Source organism: Andrographis paniculata, unplaced genomic scaffold (genome assembly GCF_009805555.1).
Source record: "Andrographis paniculata isolate CXL003 unplaced genomic scaffold, ASM980555v1 Contig14END, whole genome shotgun sequence".
Lineage (NCBI taxonomy): Eukaryota > Viridiplantae > Streptophyta > Magnoliopsida > Lamiales > Acanthaceae > Andrographis > Andrographis paniculata.
Genome location: NW_026137424.1, coordinates 1,525,314 through 1,547,504, shown reverse-complemented (window position 1 = coordinate 1,547,504; position 22,191 = coordinate 1,525,314). Strand labels below are relative to the sequence as shown.

Here is a 22,191-nt window from a genome sequence, read left to right as displayed (position 1 = left end):
GCTAATCGAATCAGCTAGTCAAACCAGCTAATTGAATTAGCTAACAGCTAATTGCCAAACACGCCCTTAAGTCCCCACGCAACAATAGAGCAATTCTCATACTATCAAAGCATTCGAATCATAAAAATTCATGGATACAATCGGAGTCACTTTACTAAAAAAATTCAACACTCTCCTATTTTTCAATAATTTTTATTTTAAAAATAATGTTTTAAATTGAAAATAATACTCCCACCGTCCCACATACCATGTCCAAGTTGCCTTTTATGTCTGTCCCACATTCCATGTCACTTTACTTTTTTGGAAAATGATTACACACTTTAATCTCATTTTAAAATTTTTATTTTTTTTTTTAAATTTTAATTAAACTAATTAGTTATCTTAATCTTAATTTACAATTATTTATATTATAAGATAATTATTTTCACTAATACATTCTTAATTATCTACTAATTACACATCTCCTAAAATTACCGTGTTTACAGTGTAGCAGATACGATACGTGGGACGGAGGAAGTATAAATCAAGAGGAAAGAAAGTATTCCACCATCTCCTAGCAAATGAAACCATTTTTATTTTAGATTGTCTCGTGTTAGTTTATATATTTTCATATTTAGTAACTCTATCTATTTTAAATATATCTAACAAAAATAAATTATTTTAATTAAAATTTTAATACGTATGACCATTCAAAATTCTTTCATTTATATTTTTTTCCTTAATAAATAATTTTTTTATCTATATTTATAATTTTTTATTTTTTATAAAATTAATTTATATTAATCATAAATAAATAAATACTATATTTTTTTTATTTATTGTATTATATAAAATTTTATTCTCTACAAAATAATATTATATATTATTATTGAGATACAATATTTAAAATATTTAAACATATTTTAATTTTTTTAATCATATATATTAATTGTTATTTTAAAAGTATCATAAAACACCACTTCGTTAAAAATAATATAATATACTTTCATTAATTTACTAAACTCTATTAGCTTAAATACGTAACCAACCATAAGTCCAACCATCCCGGGATGAAAGTAATATTTTATTCTAAAATAGAATTATACTTCGACTCATAAAAAATTAAAAAAAAAATAAATAAATAAAAAGGAAAAGACATGAGTAAATAAAATAAAATCCGACAAAATAGAAGTATATGATACTCCCCCTGTCCACTTAGAAGGTTGGCATTTACTTTTGGCGCGGTATTTAAGAAATAATAGTATTTTAATTATAGTGAGTAGTTAAAAGTAGTGTAATGATATTTTTGCCCTTACTTTCTTTTTGTGTAAAAGTAATGATGTGATGTAAAGTAAGAATATTTGTGGAAAAAAGTAGGGTATTTAATGAAATGTTAACTTTGTAGTTGGACGTCCCAAAATATAAATATGTAAACATTGTAAGTAGACGGAGGGAGTATAATATATCGTGAACACTCGTATAAAACACAAACAAACAGTATATAATCCATCCTATGATGTGTTGTCTAGTTTCAGACATTGTATAAAGCTTTGATTCCTTCAATATCATCTTGGTGAAGATTTAATTTGGTTTGGCCGGAGCTGACGACGGAAAACATGACGGCGGCCGGAAATTCGCTGTGTCCGAGCCCCAAGAGATGTCCGATCTCATGGAGGGCGATCGTCTCTAAGTCGAATCCACCTTCAACAGCTCCATTCACCCAATTCTCGTCGCCATCATAATGAAAGCTTCCAATAGTCGGCGCAAAAGCGTGCGCTAAGGTTCCACCCGGGCCATCGAATGGAAAACCATCGCCGTGGTCTTTAGAGAAAAACCCGACTACAAGATCGGATTTTGCATTTCTTGCGACGCGCGAGAAAGTAAAGTGTGTGGCCGACGCCCATTTTTTGAATGCTCGGTTCACCGGAGCAATAGCATCAATGCGAGTGTTGGCAACGAACCTATACCATTGGAATTTCGAATATATATATATATATTCGTAAAAATTAAATAAATAAATAATGCCTTCTATTTACATATATTCGAGAATTACTTTTTGCACGATTGTGTTCATCTGCAGTGCTATTTCAATAATCACGTCAAATTTTGTAAATGTCAACATTCACAAAATTTCCGAACTTGTAAAAACTATATCTAGAAAGAAATATGATAGGTGTTATTGACATTGCGATGTTTAACAAGATTATAAGATCATCAACAAAATAGACCGATTTTTTTTCTTTTTTTTAACTATATAGAAATTTTGTTATTAGCATTGTATCGATAAAATATGTCAACATTGAATGAGTGATTATCTTCTATTTACATATATTCAAGGATTAATCTTTGCACAATTATATTCATCTATAGTACTTCTTCCGTCCCAACTAATGTATCCATTTTAGCTGAGACACAGAGTTTTAAGTACTATGTAATTAGTAAGTAATTAAGAAGTGTATTAGTAAAAATAATTATGATATAATAAAAATAATTTTATATTAAAATCAAAATGACTAAATAGTTTAATTAAAATAAAAAATTATAAATGATGAATTTTAAAATATGATTAAAGTGTATATATTTTCAAAAAAGAAAAGAACAAATTATGTGAGACAGATCGAAATAGAAAGAGTGGACAAATTACGTGGGACGAATGGAGTACTAATTTCAATAATCACATCAAATTCTCTTTTTTTTACTATACGGAAATATTTACAAATTATATCTAAACAAAAATATGATAGGCATGTATTGATATAACAATGTTTAACAAACTTATAAGATCATCAAAAGAATAGTGAGATTTGTTTTTTTAAAAAAAAACTATATAATTATTTTTTTATTAGCATTGTATCGATAAAATTATACGTCAGCATTTGATATAAACTGATACTATTATCAAAAGTTTCGAACCTGTATGTTAAGTGTGTTTGGGAACTCGGCCAACGGGGGCTATTAGGGAAGAAGGCGTAGTTGGCAACGACATGGATAGATTTTGACGGGCGACGGCGATGTTTCTTTCTCGCCATAGTGTTGATGCCATCGACAATGTCGGGAACTCCACATCGTGGTGAGGTCATTTTAGCGACCGTGGCGGCGTCCAACGCGCCGGTTTGGGGGACACGGTAGTTTCTTTGGTAGGTTTTGAGGGCGGATTCGAGGGCGTTGTCGAAGTCGTCGTCGTCGAGATGAGTTTGGTTTAGATAATTGAGATAGCCAAATTGATGGAGGTAGTGTTTGAGGCCATGGAGGCCTTTAGTAGATGAGTTGCCTTTGTGACAACCTTGAAGATCTTCGATGAAGTTAAATGGTGATGGGGTTTGGGCACTTGTTGAATGAGAAATTGTGATAATCAGGACAAGGAGATAAAATGGTTTAAACATTGTCATTGTGTGCATGTGTGTTTTTTTTAAGAATGAACTCACAGTCGCTACTTTTCGAGTATGCTTTGAATAAATTTTTAGCTGAACCTAATAGCTTTTTCGAGTATGCTCTGAGTAAATTTTTAGCCGAATCTAATAGTTTGCGAACTAGGCTCGACTGATTAGTGTTTTCTTGAGGATGTTTTATGAGCAAATGAGTTGTATATATTTATAGGCATTTTAATGTGGAAAAAGTATTATGTCAAGAGTTGGACCATTTGACTTTGACATTGTTTTGTGATGTGTGATTTAGAGTTTGTTGACCAAGTGTTTACATGTGTATATATATATATATATATATTATGAGATGGTCGTTAATAATAATATAAAATATATATAATAATAATAAATATATTTTGCAGAGATAAAGCTGTGTTTATTTTGTATTTTTAAATCAATATTTATTTTTATGTTAAGTACAGTTTATTAGTAATATAAAAGGTAATATTTTATATTGAACTTTTGATTTATTTATTTTTTGTGAATAGAATATATATATTATATATTGGGTTAATACATACTCTGTTCTTTCAATTACGATTTTTTTAAAATAATACTTTTTTCGTCCAATTAGAAAGTATATATATTTATATTTTTAGACGATCAATTACAAAATAAATATTCATTAAATACTTTACTTCTTTTTTATAAATATTTTTACTTTACATCACATCATTACTTTTACACCAAAAAGTAATGGCAAAAATATCATTATACTACTTTTAACTATCAACTATAAATAAAATATTATTATTTCTTAAACACCCGTCAAAAGTAAATGTTTATTTTGTAAGTGGACGGAGGGAGTATACAATACAAAATATTTTTTATAAAAGTCGAGTCATAAAAAAAATTAAATACTAATCAAAAAGTCAAATATTCAACTTAAAATAATATACTCCCTCCGTCCGACTAGAAAGTATACATATTTCTATTTTGGGACGTCCAATTACAAAGTAACAATTTCATTAAATACCTATTTTTTTTCCACAAATACTCTTACTTTACATCACATCATTACTTTTATATAAAAAAAAACAAGGGCAAAAATATCATTAGACTACTTTTAACTACCCACTATAATTATAATACTATTATTTCTTAAACTTCGCGCCAAAAGTAAACGTATACTTCTTAAGTGGACAGAGGGAGTATTTAATATTTTTGACACAATTCTTCGTATCTCACGTCAAAAATTAATTCATCTAAAAACATTGAGTGAACGAAACCTATGTATAGATTATATTTTTTGTAGTATTTATAGAAAATCGTACTAACCAAAAGTAAATTGAGTGAAAACAAAAAACTTGAATAATGATCTCCTCACATATTATATCAACATTCTGTTCAAACAATTATTTTTCTATGATTGTTAAACTTTTCATTCAACCTACAATCACATTATATGGATTCCACCATTCAAATTACATATTTATTTTTATTTAATATTGCATATAGCCATTTACATATTACTCATTTCGTCTCAACTCAAAATGCATATTTTACCATTTTTGTCATTCCCACCCATGATCTACCCTATGCAAACTAAGACCTAAACCATTAGACTATATACTTTTTATATTTGAGGTGTATTCATTTGTTTAAATATATATAATTATTTATTTTAAAAATATTTAATCTTTAAAATCGGACCAAGTCAGATACGGACCGACCTTTATAGCTCAGGCCCAGCTCGGTTCACTGTCATGTAAGGCTGGCACGGCATAAATTTTTTTAACCTATTTTTCTAGGTCTAAATACTTCGTTCGTCCCATAACAAAGTATTCATTTTTTTTTTTTATTTTAGTTCGTCTCATAACAAATTATTCATTTTCTTTTTTAGTAACTATACTATCTACTTAACATTACAAATACCCTTACAATTTACAATATATTACACAAATGTCATTACCTTTTATATCACACGTACTAATAAGGTTATTTTAATCATTTTTACTTTATTCCTACTTATATTCCAATATAATACTAATATTTATAAAACTACGTGTAAAGAAGCAAATGGATATTTAGTTATAGAACAGAGAAAAACACAATTATTTCGTGTCAATTCAAATGAATATTTGTACTATACCTATTTTTGCCAAATCTGGGCAGATACCTAAGAATAGTCTTATTATTTTAGGGATTTATTATTATTTTCGTTTAATAAAAATACAATAAATTTTATTTAAAGAGACACGCCCTGACATTTTCAACATTGAAAGGGTCGATAATTAATGGGAATAATTGCAAAATCGTGTTTTAAGTTTTGTCCAAGTCTACTTCGGGTGTGTTTGTTTGAAGGATTTTGGTGGATTTTCACTATTGATCCAATTTTTTCCCCCAAAAAACATCAAATCAAACACCTATTTTTTATTTTTTATATTATACTAAAAATCAATTTCACATTCAAAACATCACATCAAACCCTATTTTTATCACATCATACAACTATTCAAATTCAAAATTTTTACTATTCAAATCCCAATTCAAAATCCAAACCCCCAAACAAACACACCCAATTTAATGAAAGACTGGTTCTTTGGCAATAATTTAAAAGTCGTGTTCTACATTTTGCCGCTCGATTGAGTCTACACTAATTAGTAGGGTGGTTGGAAATTGCAAGTAACTAATCCATTATTATTATTATTATTATTACTTTCTCTGTTTCATAATTATTTAGTCATTTTTTTTTTTTACGAAGTTATAGAAATATTAGTATTACATTGGAATGTAATAAAAATAAAGTAAAAATGACTAAAATAACCTTCTTAGTTTTGTGCGATATAAAGGTAATAACATTTGTGTAATATATTGAAAGTTGTAAGGATATTTGTTATGTTAGATTGATAGTACAATTATTAAAAAAGGAAATAGATATTTTATTATGAAACGGACTAAAATGAAAAAATAGATACTTTGTTATGAAACGGAAGGAGCATTATTATTATTACTTCTCAGTTCCAATTCAATATTTTTGTTTTATAATTTTTGTCCATATCTCAAAGTAATAGATTTATTTTCATAAATAATTATATCAATTACTTTTTACATAAATATACTTACAATTGACAAAAAGTTTTTATTCATATTTCCATAACTACCAATAATTAATATTCTTTTTAATTATGTACTTAACACAAATCAGTCTATTCTTCCGGCCGAAACTAGCAAGGGGCTTGGAGGATACTTGTCACCAAGCCCCCCAAAAAAATACTCCATCATTTCATATTTATATATCTATTTGTTTTTTGTACGAAATTTTAGAAATATTAGTATTATATTGAGAAAAGTTGAAATAAAGATAAAAAGACTAAATTAACCCTATTAGTATTGTATGATATAAAGGTAATGACATTTGTGTAATATATTGTAAATTTGAAGGGTATTTGTAATATTAGGTAGATAGTACAATTACTAAAAAAAAAGAAATGAATACTTTGTTATAGGACGGACCAAAATAAAAAAATGAATAAATTCTCAAGGGACGGGAGGAAATATAAATTTTAACATAAAAAATAAAATTTTTAATTCTAATATGTAATTTGCTCCTCCCCCTTCCCTTCCCTCCCCTTCCCTTCCTTTTTTTTTTTTTTTCCAAATTTATGGTTATTACTCTATTTTACTCTTTATTTTATTATTTTAAATTTATAATAATCTACTTACTCTGTCCACAAATTAATGTCATATTTTTTTATTTAGGATGTCCAACAACTATTGTCCTATTTCTTTTTTTAAACACAAATTTTATATTTTTACTCTTCATTCATTTATTATTTTTAATCTCTACCATACAATTAAGGACAAATTTGTCAATTTATAACAAAAAGACAATTACCTAAAAAACCGTCCAAATACACTTTAGGATAATAGAAATTGGACCGAGAGAGTATAATATTGTTAACTATAAATATATTATATATTATATAAAAAACATAGGTTTTGTTCATCTATATAATTTTTATATTGATACAATTTTTCATATATATAATATAAATTATATATTATCACAATAATCAATATTCAATATTAAATATTAATTTTTATATAATATAATCCTCTGTAACTTTGAAAAAAAAATATTTCAAAATAAAATACTAAATAAACACACTAAAATTTTTTTTTTTAAAAAATAATATTAACTCCGTACCATCTTTTCTCTTTTTCTTTTTTTTTTTTCTCGATTATTTTTTTTATAACCTCACTATATTGTCAAGTGGTATCAAAGATATTAAGATGACGTTAAATTGTGGAAGTGAACTAACGTATAAATTCTTACAATTTTTTTTTTCAAACAAAAAAAAAACTATTAAACCTTTTGGTTCAAATAAGAAACTACGTTCAATTCATGATTCGAAATATGATCAATTGGACTGTAAAAAAAATCTATCAGGACAATTTTGCCCCCTCGGAGTGTCGAAGCTAGTTCCGTCACTGCTTCCGGGAGGGAGGTAGTATTATTTTGGTCTATTTTGCCCCCTATGATATTTTTGGAATGTTTTATAAATTAGAAAAAGATTATTATAATTTTATTTTTTTGAGTATAAATAGAACAAGATTACAAAAGTTTTGGAACATTAATCAAATGTTGAGTAACAACTTACTCCTTCCAGTCATGCAAATTATGGAACAATTGTTGAGTATTAAAAAAAAAAAAAAAAATACTAAAACTGTTAATTTACAAAGTTGACATTTGTTTTTTTGGTTATTGAGTTTTGAATATTAATTATTATATCAAAACGTAATAAATTAAATAAAAATAATAAAAATACTTCAATTAATGTCTTATAATATAAATATAATGACATTTTGATAAAAAAAAATAATACAAATAATATAAAGATATTTTCAATGTTAAGTACAATAATGCAAAAAGTAAATATAAACTTATTAAATTGACGGAGGGAGTAGTATTTTTAATGTTAAGTACAATAACGCAAAAAATAAATATAAATTTATTAAGTACAATAACGCAAAAAATAAATATAAATTTATTAAGTACAATAACGCAAAAAGTAAATATAAAATTATCAAGTGGATGGACGGAATAGTATTTTAATTATAAAAATATGTTAGGTAAAAAATAAAGTAGAATGAATTACAGAAAATTATTAAAGAGTTAATAATAAAATAGTACGTTAAATATAAAAATGAGTGGCAAATTAGTTATTATTTATAAAAATAGGGGTTAATAAATTGTTGATAGATAAAATTGTTTAATTATATATAAATTTAACAGAAAAAAAAATGACATAATATATAATTCTCTTCATCAATCTTAAATACATCTTTTCGGCCAAGTCATTTACTCTCTACCTCCTGCTAAATTACGCTATATTTTCTTTTTTAGCTGCTCATTCAAAAATATAATTTTTTTTAATAAAAAGAAAATTAATAAATTTGAATAACAATTAAATCTTAATTAATTGAAATTAATCTATTTAGTTTTTTACTTACAATTATTTCAAAAATTTATTTTTAATTACGTTAAATTAGAATTGATAAAAATAAATATGGCCAAAAAATCCAAAAAAGCGATGTAGATTTAATATGAAAAATCGAACTTAGGCCAAATCAACCTAAAATTTAAAAAAAAATACTCCATCCGTCCCATTTAATTTGTCTCATATTTCTATTTCCACCCGTCCCGCATCCTTTGTCATTTCTTTTTTTAGAAATAAATTATACACTTTAATCATATTTTAAAATTCATTATTTATAATTTTTTATTTTAATTAAACCATTTAGTGATCTTAATCTTAATCTATAATTATTTTTATTAAATTATAATTATTTTTACTAATATGCTTTTTAATTACTTACTAATTACACAATACCTATAACTCCTTGCCTAAGCTAAATAGGATAATTTAGCTGGGACGGAGGGGGTAAAATAATTTAAATTTTAATATTTATAAATAATATATTCCATAATTAATAAACTTTAACGGTGTAATTGGTTTGAGATTTGAATTTTGAATTTGCGTTTTGAATATATATTTACAATGTTGTAATATATATGTATTTACAATGTTTTGAATGTAAAATTAATTTTTAATAATATAAAACTAAAATGTGAGAGTTCAATTTGGATATTTTTCGAAAAGAAAAATTAGTAAATAGATTCTAATTGTATGTTTGGTTAGGGATTGGATTTTAAATAATAAAACTTTTAAAGTAAATGAGTTTTTTTGATATAATATAAATATTGATTTAGATGATATTTTGAATATAAGATTAAGTTTTAATATAATATAAAAATAAAAAATAAGAGTTTGATTTAATATTTTTTAAAGAAAAAATTCAGTTAATAAATTTAACAATACGTTTTGGTTGGGATTTGGATTTTGGGTTTGAGTATGATAGTAAAATTTTTTAATTTGAATAATGATTAGGGGTTTGTTTCTTTTCCAAAATATTTTCAACATTTTTAATTTTTAAAAAAATTAATATACTACACATTCTCATTATCTTTTATATTATTTACACAATTTATTATAACTCATATAAAAAAAATTCAAACCAAAACACGAAACAAATACACCCAATGTTACGTGAATGTGTATTAATGTAATTTTTAATACTATAATATAAAAATAAAAATAAAAAAAATTTGATTTGATATTTTTTTAAAAAAAAAATTATGTGAATAAACTCTAATATGGAGTTTAAAAAATATTATAATTTTTTAATTTAAATTTATTTGATGTTATATAAATATGTTATGTGATATTTTAAATGTGAAATTATTTTTAAATATAATATAAAAATATAAAAAATATGAATTTTATTTGTTATTTTTAAGAAAAAAAAATGGTGAATAGTATCTTTTGGGTAAATCCAATCAAATATTTTTTTTTAATTAAAATTTTAAGTAATTATACAATAATTTTTCATAAATAATTCAAATTATTTTTTTAAAAATAGTATTATTACAAATAATTACATAAATTATTTGTCCAAATACAAAAATATTTGTGCCAAATTATTTAATCTCTTCATTCGTAAAATATTAAATAAATAAATATATTTACTCTATTATTGTGACACTTTGGCCCGCAAACCATGCGAAGTCGAGCATATCGGAATGGTAGACTAGCTCCACAAGTCAACACGAGTTTTTCCAGCGCGCTTATGTCCTTACTCACGCTCACCATGTGAGACTTCCTAAGGGTTACCTATCCTCAAAGTACTTTAGGGCAAACAAGCTTAACTCTAGAATTATTTCCGTATGGCTTCCAAAAAGGAATGGGTACATTATTGACACGAGTAGTCTATTAAATCAATTTAACATATATTTAACCTTGGAGGACCTCGTCCATGAGAGTTGGCCTCCCACCGACTCAATTCGGGGGTATTACAATTACAATTATAATATCAACTAAACTAAGGGCTCGTTTGGATCGGCTTAAAAAATAAGAAGAAGCCAAAAGCAGAAACAGTTTGATTTTGTATTTGAATAAATTATTATAAAAGCAGCTTTTTGTAAAAAAACTCTTTGGACGTTAAAGAGTTGAAAGTGCTTTTAAAGTGTTAAAATTACTAAAAAAAACGTACTATTAATATAATAGTATTTCTCTATATAACTTTTATAATTTATTTTATATTTTATTAATTATATTTAAAGATTTTAAATTAAAGTATAAAAAATACTCCCCCCGTCGTTCAATTATATGCTCATTTGACCGGGCACAAGTTTTAAGAAAAATATGTAAAAATAGAAATTTTTACTTTTTTTTTTTTTGTTAAAAAAAAGTGTTATTTTTTTACTAAAAAAAGAAACAGGAATAAATTTGGATGACAATAAAAAAATGATAATAAATTTGAATGACGGAGGAAGTATATTTTTAAAATTTCATTATTTATATTTTAAAAATTAAAATTATTCAAAAGAACATACTGTTCGTTTTTTATATTTTAAAAATATATTTTTATAAATTATAATATATCAATTTGGTATCTCAATTTTAAATTTTCATCTAAATATAATATATAAATTAAAAATAATAATATAATTATATTTGTAAATTTTTATTAAAATATAATATATATAAATTAATTATTTTTATATTATATTATAGTATTGTACTATTATTTATTTACTTATTATTATTATTATTATTAAAGATAAAATAGTAATTTGGACTAAAAAATACTTCTGCTTATTTCAGAAGTTATCCCACTGTGCTTCTGAAAAAAAAAAAAAGTATTTTTCTACTTCAAAAGTTGCTTGTGCTTTTGGATAGAAGTCAATACAAATAGGTAAAAACTGTTTTTTTTAGAAGCTCAGAAGCCAATCCAAACGTGTCTTTTTAGGCCTCGTTTGAATTGGCTTAAAAAATAAGCAGAAGCCAGAAGTCAAAAGTAGCAGTTAGATTTTGTGTTTGGACATTATAAAAATAGTTTTTCATAAAAAAAAAAAAAAAAAATTGTTTGTATGTAATAAAGTTGACATTGCTTTTAAACAGTTAAAATTACTCCAAATGATTTATTGTTAATATGGTATTTTTTTCTATAAAATTTATATATATATATATATTTTTTTAAAATTTCTATTAATTTTATTAAATATTTTAAAGAAAAGTATAAAAATATATTTTAAAATTTTAATTTAAAGAAAATATGTAAATTAAAAATAAAAATAAAATTACAATCTAAGAGAGTATTAAATTATTCGTATTTTTTAATTTCTTTTAAATTTTTATAATTAGATCTAATAATTTTAGTATAAAAAAATTATATATTTCTATTTAAATTTGGTATATCAATTATAATTTTAAATTTTAATTCAAGTATAACAAATAAATTAAAAATAATAATATAATTATATATATATTTAAATATAGTAATATATAAATTAATTATTTTTATAATATATTATAGTATTGTATTTATTATTACTATTATTATTATTATTATGGATAACACAATAGTTTTAACTTAAAAGTGCTTTTACTTATTTTAGAAGCTACGTTCACTGTGCTTCTGAAAAAACACTTTTTAGCCTTAAAAGCTCCTACTTTTAGACATAAGCCAAAACAAATAGGTACAAAATATTTTTTAAAAAACAGAAGCCAAAAGCAGCCGCAAAAAACGGATCCAAACGACACATTTCCTTCATAATCATGCTCAATAGAAAAATGGTATAATTGGGCGTAACGGAGAGAGTAATTTTAATTAGTAAGATTTTACACGTGATTTTATTATTATATATATATATATTTGTTCTCTCTAAACAAAAATTAAATTAAATATTTATTTTATTTATTATATATTTATCTTACATTAAATTTTAAATTTATATTCAAATATTACATTAATACATATTTATATCATCGCATCAATCAATTATTTAATTTAAAATTTTATTATTTAAAATCTAAATCTAACGAAGTGTTATCTAAACTACCAAATTCTTTCACTTTAAATTGATGAATGGGCAACTAATTTGTTCATGTGAGTCTAGATGTAGTTTAAAGTTTAAGAACAATGTGAAAATAATAAATAAATATTAGATATAATATTTTAAATAGTACTTCTTCCGTAATATAATAAATGTATATTTTTTATTTCAGTTTGTCTCGTAACAAATGGTATTTTTCAATATTTACTAATTTAAAATATATTTAATACATATAATTTAAATTAATTAACTTCGGAACATATAATATTATATATTATGTAAGACTCTCTTAAAATTTATTTATTTTTATCTCTTTAATAAATAGATATTTTTATATATGATTTAAAATATTTTTATTTTTTTATAAAATTAGTTTATATTAATTATAAATAAATATATTGCTTATATTTTGTTGTGATATAACTTTTAAAATATTTAAATATATATTCTAAAATTTTTTTTAATCATATATATATTAATTTTTATTTTAAAACTACTAATAATACCATACCACTTACATAAAAAAAATAATAATAAATAATATTATTGTTGATACTGTTTTCAACAATAAAAAGTAAAATTCGAAAACTAATTTCGAATTTAATTACAATAATATTTGGAATTGTAAATCCCTAAATACCGTACAGAATATAAGAAAAATAAAAGCAACAGATACTGAAAGATGAAAAGGATGATCCCAACGCGAATTTCTCTGAAATTGATGCGGATTGAAAATGACTTTTGGCAAGGTGCCCATTATTTACCTTCCAAGTCGGTTATTGGATCGTGTGAGGAACCGTCTTTACTGATTGTTCTGATGCTACCAACCGACCAATCGACGAGACAGACTACCGACTGGTTGATTGATTCCCTTAATTGATGTGTGGGAAGCTCACCCCTTTTTAGTTTGTCTGTGGGCCCACATTTTTTAATCCATCTATAGGTCCAATAAAATTCTAAAATATTTTAATATCTAACAATTATAATATATATTATTAATTAATTAATTAAATTGCATTACCTTAAATATCATAGCCAAATTAAAAGAGTCATTTGCTTCAATTAAGTGAAGGGAGTACTAATAACCTTTTGAAAAGACTATTTTATTGTAAAGTCATTACAATATAATGTGAAAGTATCTATCTAAATAGATATAAATATGAATTACTGGTAATATATATTGAAGTTCATACATAAAAAATATATATATATATACATATATATATGTATATAGATATTTTGTAATTGAACAACAAAAATAATAAAATATACACTCACCCGATGACAAAAAAAATATAACATATTTAAATAAAAATATATGTATTGAATATTACAGATTTATAAAAAAAAAATGATAAATACTATTAAATCTGTTTTAAAAGACAAAGCCTAAGCTGAAACACATTATCGAAATGCATCCGAGAGAACTCTCCATTATATATATATACATATATTGCTAAGGTCAAGTCAACATGGTGCTAATTTCATCTGATCATCTCGTACTATAATATATATATATATATTATATATTCATTTTATGAAAAAAAATTAATATTGGTTCAATGCAATAAAAATCCATCAATTTTAGTTTATATAAAAAGATTATCAATTTTAATTCATAAAGTTTTAATTAATTCAGATCTTGTATTTGAAAAATCAACCAAAAGAAAATATTAATCTGGACCTAACGAAATCAGCTAATCTGAAATAAACACTGTTATGTCACGGCCGTATTGGCATAGTTAGCAGTCGATGTAAGTCCGGATTTTCCAGTCTCGCCGAAGTGGCCGGAATGTTCCATCTGGAGCTTTGCTCTGAGGATATCTTGTACGACATAGGGATGTTAAACGGGCGGATTCGGGACTGAGTTTTGCAGGCTTCGGGACCCGCTCTGATATTATGATCCAAAATCCGCCCCGCCTCGCTTCAATCCGGCCCCAGGACCTGTCCCACCCCGAACCCTTTGGGCGGTCAGCAGTAGTCCCGACAAACCCGTCTGTAGTAATGGCGGTCAACAGTAATCCCGACTATAAAGAGAATTGCAGGAGAAACAAATGCGAATATAAATTTGATTTAGAATTAAGGCTCTATTTTATATTTAATTTTTTTAAATAAATAACTAGTATAATTTTATTGTATAAAAATAATAATTATTAAAATATCCGGATTCGGGTTGGGGTGGGACGGGTTTATAGTTAAACCCGTAACCCACCCCGAACACGACCGGGTCTAAAACTCAAAATCCACAACCTGCTCCGAACTAAATTTTTTAGACCCGAACCCGCCCCATTAAGACCGAGTCCGGGGCTAACCCGCCACGTACTTGTCTTGGCCCCGATATTTGATTTCAAGGTCGAACAAGGATTGGAGAGATTTCAGGCAGTTTTTATAGGATGTCGGGGAATGGGCGAGGACCGAAGAGTTGTAAGACCTTTTCTATGCGAACTGTGTTTCATCCTCGTTTAATCCATATTAGCATTTTCTGTTCGTTATTTTAACAATGAGGTCAAAATTGATTAATTATTTTAATAAATAAAATTGATAAATTTTTATATTAAGACAAAAATTATTGAGTTTTTATTGGATTGGAGCCAATATTGATCTTTTTTTCCCTTAATTTTATTTACTATACAATCCTGATAATTCTCTATAAAAATATATCATTTCATATCTCACATTTTAAACATAAAACACAAAATGCAAGGACAAATACAAACACACCCTTAAAGTCATTACTCTTGAATAAAAACACCCTTAAGACTAGGGTGGGCAAAAAAATCGAACCGCAGCTGAACCGAACCGAATTTTTGGTTAACCTAACAAATTTGATTCGAATACAAATATTGTGTATTTGGTATTTATTTGGTTTGGTTCGATTACAATTATTTACAAATACTAAAAACATTCTCAGTAAACTAAAATTTCAGTTCGAATATAGTTCATTATTTTGGATATTTATTCGGTTCGATTCGAATACCAAATACCTGCGTCTTTGCAAATAACCGAACCATACCCACTCCTACTTAACACAATATTTGAAAATAAAAGGCCAATTACAATGCTAATTAGGGTTAATTACCATATGGTAATAATATTGTCGTTCATACAACATATTTGTGCTATATTAACATAGAGTATGTAATGAGATCAATCGTGTCGTTTATGTACTGTATGAACTATTGCCGCATGCTATCAGAATTTACGTTATGTTATTATCGTTGATTAACCCTAATCAGTATTCTAACCGTCATTCTGAAAATAGACTATGTTTGTATCCTACATGCAATAAAGAAACAGGCCATGCATTTCGAGTTATCAAGATTCATCAAAGCCCAAAACTACGTCGTATAAAAGGGATTGATCCTAAATTATGGTCAGAGAAGTATGTTCTAACTCGACTATAGGGTAAATTTGTTAACAAAATGGAGTTTAGAATTACCGAGTTTTCTTGTCATTGAGATTGAGAAGAACCCGACATGAGTGGTTCGATTGCAGCCTTGAAATCTTGATCGAATCTTTGTCCTGAAAACTGTAAAGCTCGTTTTCTTGCAGCTGCAGCCATTTCAAGCCGGTCCGAATCTGACATTCTGATAACCGAAAGAATGGCATCGGCGTATTCTTGGACAGTTTGGGCGAGAAACCCCGTTGGCTTTCCATCTTCGGGTAAAACTATGTCCATTTTGGGGCCAGCTGAATTGTGAGCTGAAAAAGTATAAAAGAATGCTATCAAGAGAACTCCAAGGCAATGTATGATAAAAGTAAGCGACTACAAATACCCTCTCGTATTTTATTAGAAATGTACATAATATCCTATATTTTATTTATTGCATAAAATCTCTTTATGTTAGTTTAATGTCTGAATGAAATATTCTTTCATGCCCAAAAATAACTACGGCTAAGATCGCGTGCCTATAATGTTGACAACCTTCGAAAATGAGCTTTCACCTAATAGATGTTCATATTTGAAATTCGGGATAAATATATTTTTAGTCTTGTGTGGCATTCGTTGTCATTTTGGCTATTTAAGCAATGTTTCTATAAAAATGATCCGATATCTAATCTCTAGTCGCTGAAAAAATCATTTGGTATTGGAATATTGTCACGCATACTGACATGACACCTAGTCACGTAACAATTTCTAGCACTAAATTCTGATGTGAATTTAATTTTTAAATGAATACACAAAATTAAATCCATGTCAATATTTGATATTAAAAATTATCATGCGGCTAGTCCATGTAAAGCTTTGGATGTGCCATATCAACACACGTGACAATATTCCGATACTAGAGAACCTTTTCAGCGACTACGAATTAAATATAAGACTTTTTTTTATACAACTTCACTTAAAAAGACTAAAATGATAATGAGTATCAAATGCAGGACTAAATATACCTTTATCTCTAGAATTTTTGTAATGATTATTTTTAGGCAATACAAGGTTATCTAAATAATCCGCTCGTTAAAAGATTATATTAGAAGATGAAAGTATGAAGATCAAACCGATTGGTATAGCACCGGCAGCCATGAATTCCACCACACTGATACCAAAATGCTCGTCTGTCATGGAATGAATTCCCATCGTTGCATCACCCAAGAGAATCACCAGCTTACTGAAGAACACGATAGCAAAGAAATCACAAAAACAAGTAAATATTTAGGTGGTTGTGTATTTGGTATCAGTTTCTGGAATGTGTAGCCGAAAAAAAATTGTCACTAACCTGTAGGGCACATTTTTGTAAAACTCAACGTGACAGCCCAAATTTAGCTCATTCGTACGGCTTTTTAAAACAAGCAATCGCTTCTCGTCTGCTTCATTCCTGCAACTACCGACAAACTGGAGTTTAGGCCGGGGGAGATGTGAATCTAGATTCTCAATAGCAACCGCAAATGCCTCAAGTTGAAGCAGGTGAGCCTGTGAAGGGAAACATTCGGTTAAGTTTAATTTCTTTATATATCCGAAGATAATGAAACAAAAGTAATATATAATTACAGATACCTCTCAAACAAAATGCCCACCTTCTCGGGACGAAATTGAGCCACAGAAATTATCTTCATTGGCTCCACCGATCTTTCCAAGGGTAGCTTCTGTTTAGAGCTCAGTGATCAATCAGCATATACACCAAGAGCATGCAAAATAAATGAAAACGACACCAAAGAGATCGACAGCCAAGAACATGCAGGATAACTTCCTTTTGTCCTCAGTATGCCGAAGATGAACAATTGCACAATTTTCTAGCATCAAAATTGCTGATTTCCTGATTCCCTTACTCGCTATGAAATTCAACTTATATTCATAGTAAAACAGAAGGGTTATTGGCACTTCCTTTCATCTGCATTTGCCCTCGGTTATTACACTGATGAATGCCACCAGAGTTCCTAAGCAGGTTTTGGTCCATGTTTTTCACATTTCCACCATCAATTTTACCAAATTGGATGAAGGACAAACTAAAGAGAAAAATGTGATTGCAAAATAGTATATATAATTATACGACAATGCTGTTTCCTAGACTCCACGCCAAAATTTCTAGACTCAAAACAGTTTTTTGAATGAACTTTTTAAACAGTCGTAGCCTTTAAACAGCTAAGCGAGACACTCATCAAACATAGTAAACTACCATTCATAAACGCCTACCAATTATAGGAAACTACGTATAATCCTTCTTCCTAACTCACTCCACACGTTTATCACAAATGAGAGCTTCAAACATGGTACGTACGAGAGGTTCTTAAATACAAACCTGGAGACCAGAAGTATCACAGGGAGGGTAGACCCTCTTAATACGAGAAGGGATTCCCCAAAGCTTCTCGATATGTGCTTGAGTCCATGAAGAATTGACCATTGCAAGATGCGCACAAGAGCCTACAATTCCGTACATCCAGCTGAAAATCTTGTAATAGATAACTTTACAATGCGAGAAGAAGATGCTGGCACCAACAAAGTTCAAACAAAAAAATCATGAAAAGTGAATCGGTAACTTTAGTAGAAATTACAGCTATATAATACACTTGAATAATTGTATCATGATTAGTACATAGGATAAAACATCTTATATCAAGATCACAATAAATATCGTAGAAACAAGAATATCTCCGCAATTAAATCAGCATTATTAGAAATCTGTGTGATGAAATGGAATGTATGAGAGAAGCGGAAATCAATACCTTTTTGCAATCAAAGCATCATTGTTATACAGAGAGCTTCGCGCTTGCACCCGTGATAGCATGTCCAAACTAATTGTCGGATAATGAGTGTAACAAATAACTTTACATCCACACATACGAGCAACAGGATACGTGAATGCATATCCACTGGTGTCAAAAAAATATGCCGGCGTAAATAAGCACAAAGCCTCCCATGAAAGGTACACTGAACCTAGACTCTGGCCAATCATCGTGAATCGAGGATACGTACTTTCTTCAACCCATTTCCTCTTATGCAGATGCACTACCTAACAAAGGAAAGCATAACCATAACGATTACTAAGCGAGTTTTTTACAGTTTCTAAAACTCACAGGCGAAAACACTTGTAACCGAAATGGAAAATACAACAGAAATGGCTCAATACAAGAACTCCAAGTAGCATAACAAATTAGAAAAGTTGGATCATAAAAATCCTGAATCCTGTCTAAACTCTAACACCTTCGATTTCCATTCACAAGCAATTCAATTAACACGAAGCAAAATGACCATTTCAATATATATATATATACACAAAGCAGAGGATCATCAACAACATTCTACATCTAATCTAAAAATTTGAGATTCGACCTCAGGATTTAGCTCCAAAACTGAAACAAATAGATTAGTTAACATCATCTTCATTTCACCTTACTGAGCTACAAAAGTTTGATGATTAACGAAATATTGCAGACAAACTTGTATAATTCATCAATCAGTGAAACTCCTTAAAAATTCATAGCAGAAAAGATAATAGATCTTTACGATAACAACGCAAGCTGTATATACCTTCGGAGGGTGAATAAGTCGAACACCAAAACGATCGATTGCCCTAGTGTTGAGCGACGTAGGCGTCGCTTCATGATCCCCTGTATAGACAGCACATTCAAGATCTGGAAACGCTTCCTGAACTGCTTTGACGGCGCACCACAGCACCCGCTCACCTCCGCCGCCGTCGTTCGTGTACGGATGAAAGAATCCGACGGAATTCCTCCGGTTTCTCCGGTTATAGAGCACGATGGATGCAATTCTGATGATGAACGCCAATATTAAGGTCGCTGTCAGAGACAACCAAATCGATGCTAAATACATCAAAACCATGGCTCCGGTCGATCTGTATGGATCTGGAGCTGATTGTGAATTTTCCGTCAAAAGGATCAGTCTTGAAAAATCGATTTCCAGAGCACGTCAAGGGTTTAGAGCCCAGTGCAGATTGAAGTGTGAAGGCGCCGGCGGCTATGGCAGCAGCGAGAATTACAAAAGAGGCCGTAGATGAGCTAGACTTGCCCATTCGGTTTCGAACCGTCGGTTCGAACCCGGTTTGCAGGTTTTCGAACCGGCGATTACGGTTTAAACCAAAACACGGGTGTAAAACCGAACCGAATCCGGTTCTGTAATTTCCGAAACCATGAACCGCCGATTTATGATTTGAACCGGTGGTTTTTTTAAAAAATAAAAAATAAACAAGAGCAAAAATTATTTTTGGTGTAATTCAATGTCATAATTATTCATTTTGGTCCTATTGAAATTTTTCTATTAATTTTGATCATACTTGAATTAAAGTTTATCAATTTTAATGGCCGAGGCTAATAAGGCTGTGTTGGCTGGGATGTCTAGTCACTCTTTGAGTCGTGTTAGTCTCAATAATTATGAAACTAAAATTGATAAAAAAAAATAAAAAAAACTAAAATTAATAATTATAATATTGAATGAAATTAAAAATAATTAAAAATAAAATTCTCACCGGGGCAGCACAGGTAGAAAGAGATATTACGGTGCGTGAATGTGTAAATGTTGATTAGGGTAAATATTCAAATTGTGTGTATTTTATAACAATAATAATATATTTATAATTAAAATTTTTATAAAAAAATAAATAATTAGTAGTGATATTAAAAAATATAATACTATAATATTATTGTTTATTTATATTTTAAATTTTGAATTTTTTTAATATATAATTATATTTAATATAAATTATTTTTATATTACATCAATATTTTTATAATTTATTTCTATGTACTTTTAAATTTAAAACTTACTTAAATTATTTACTAAATTTATTATTTTAATTATTTTTATATTATAACAATCTACCTAATTATTTATATATATAATTTTTATATAATAAATAAATAAATAATAAATATATCTAAATAAAATTAAAATTAAAATTAATTATTTTTAATTAAAATATAAATTTATAAAAAAGAAAAAAAAAGATTAAAAATTAATATATATATATATATATATAAACTGGCGGTTTATAAACGGTCGAACCGTAATCGAAACTGTTATTCGAAATATTCGATTTCAATTTGATATTTTGATAAACTGTAATCAGCGGTTTGAACCGTTTGAGCAAATCTACATTGATCACGAGGGTTATTTTGACTTTTTTTTTTATGATATTGAATATTTTTTGAGTAATAGAGGAATGTTTTTAATTTTTGTTAAAAAAGAAAAAGAACTTGAATATATTTTTTTGTATAAAATAAATGTATATATAATGATATATATTTGTAATTTAAATAAAAATTTTAAATTATTTTAATATTATTAATATATTATTACATTTATTTAAATTTTAAAAAAAAATATTTTTGAGTTGGATATACGAAAATAGTTAAAATAATACCGGAAAAAAAGTAATAAAAACTTTATTGTTACTTATTTAGCAACTTCAAAGATTTTGGTCATATATTATATCTTATAAACACGAGTTTGTACGGATCTGCCACTTGAAAAGTCTATCCTGCCCCTCATTTCGAAAATGACAATTTAGTCCTTAACCTATCTTTGTACTGGCTTGAAAAGACGAGATTGTACGGATCTGCCACTTGAAAAGTCTATCCAACCCCTCATTTCGAAAATGACAATTTAGCCCTTAATCTACCTTTGTACTGGCTTGAAAAGACGTTTTGGAACCGTCGCCAGCAACCACCGTCAACCGCCCAAGACGAAACGTTTTGAAACATCGTCTGGTCGGTTACATCAACCGCCTCGCCAAATGCCTCAACCAGTTCCAGAACTCAAATAGCCCAACCGACCAATCCAGAGACCAATCGCTACACCAAAAGACTTCTTGGCCGCACCAACCAAGCGACCTGTCTATCCACCTGCGGACCAGCTGACTTGCCTATCCGACCGCAGACCAGCCGACCTACTTTATCCGACCGCAGACCATCAGACCTGTCTGTCCGACC

The 22,191-nt window shown here is 27.8% G+C and overlaps 2 protein-coding genes across 2 annotated transcripts; both read right to left on the bottom strand.

The window, feature by feature from the left end:
• Positions 1-1,436: 1,436 nt before the first annotated feature.
• On the bottom strand, positions 1,437-3,516 carry LOC127259333 (metalloendoproteinase 3-MMP-like). Its single transcript, XM_051286596.1, has 2 exons — positions 2,893-3,516; positions 1,437-1,940 (listed from the first exon to the last, which is right to left on the bottom strand). Exons 1-2 carry the CDS (start codon positions 3,375-3,377, stop codon positions 1,511-1,513), a joined length of 915 nt encoding a protein of 304 aa, XP_051142553.1. The 5' UTR covers positions 3,378-3,516; the 3' UTR covers positions 1,437-1,510.
• A 12,312-nt stretch (positions 3,517-15,828) lies between these two features.
• On the bottom strand, positions 15,829-20,228 carry LOC127259777 (GDP-Man:Man(3)GlcNAc(2)-PP-Dol alpha-1,2-mannosyltransferase). The gene is made up of 7 exons (XM_051287365.1): positions 19,775-20,228; positions 18,970-19,256; positions 18,546-18,732; positions 17,824-17,892; positions 17,526-17,719; positions 17,308-17,417; positions 15,829-16,506 (listed from the first exon to the last, which is right to left on the bottom strand). Exons 1-7 carry the CDS (start codon positions 20,084-20,086, stop codon positions 16,256-16,258), a joined length of 1,410 nt encoding a protein of 469 aa, XP_051143322.1. The 5' UTR covers positions 20,087-20,228; the 3' UTR covers positions 15,829-16,255.
• Between the last annotated feature and the right edge of the window lie 1,963 nt (positions 20,229-22,191).

Coding starts and splice junctions, on each gene's coding strand:
- LOC127259333 (XM_051286596.1), bottom strand. CDS start 3,377: ATGCACACAATGACAATGTTTAAACCATTTTATCTCCTTGTCCTGATT. Junction 1,941..2,892: donor CAAACACACTTAACATACAG/GTTCGAAACTTT, acceptor CCAATGGTATAG/GTTCGTTGCCAACACTCGCA.
- LOC127259777 (XM_051287365.1), bottom strand. CDS start 20,086: ATGGTTTTGATGTATTTAGCATCGATTTGGTTGTCTCTGACAGCGACC. Junction 19,257..19,774: donor GACTTATTCACCCTCCGAAG/GTATATACAGCT, acceptor TTCCTTTGTTAG/GTAGTGCATCTGCATAAGAG. Junction 17,720..17,823: donor CTCAATTTCGTCCCGAGAAG/GTGGGCATTTTG, acceptor TTCCCTTCACAG/GCTCACCTGCTTCAACTTGA.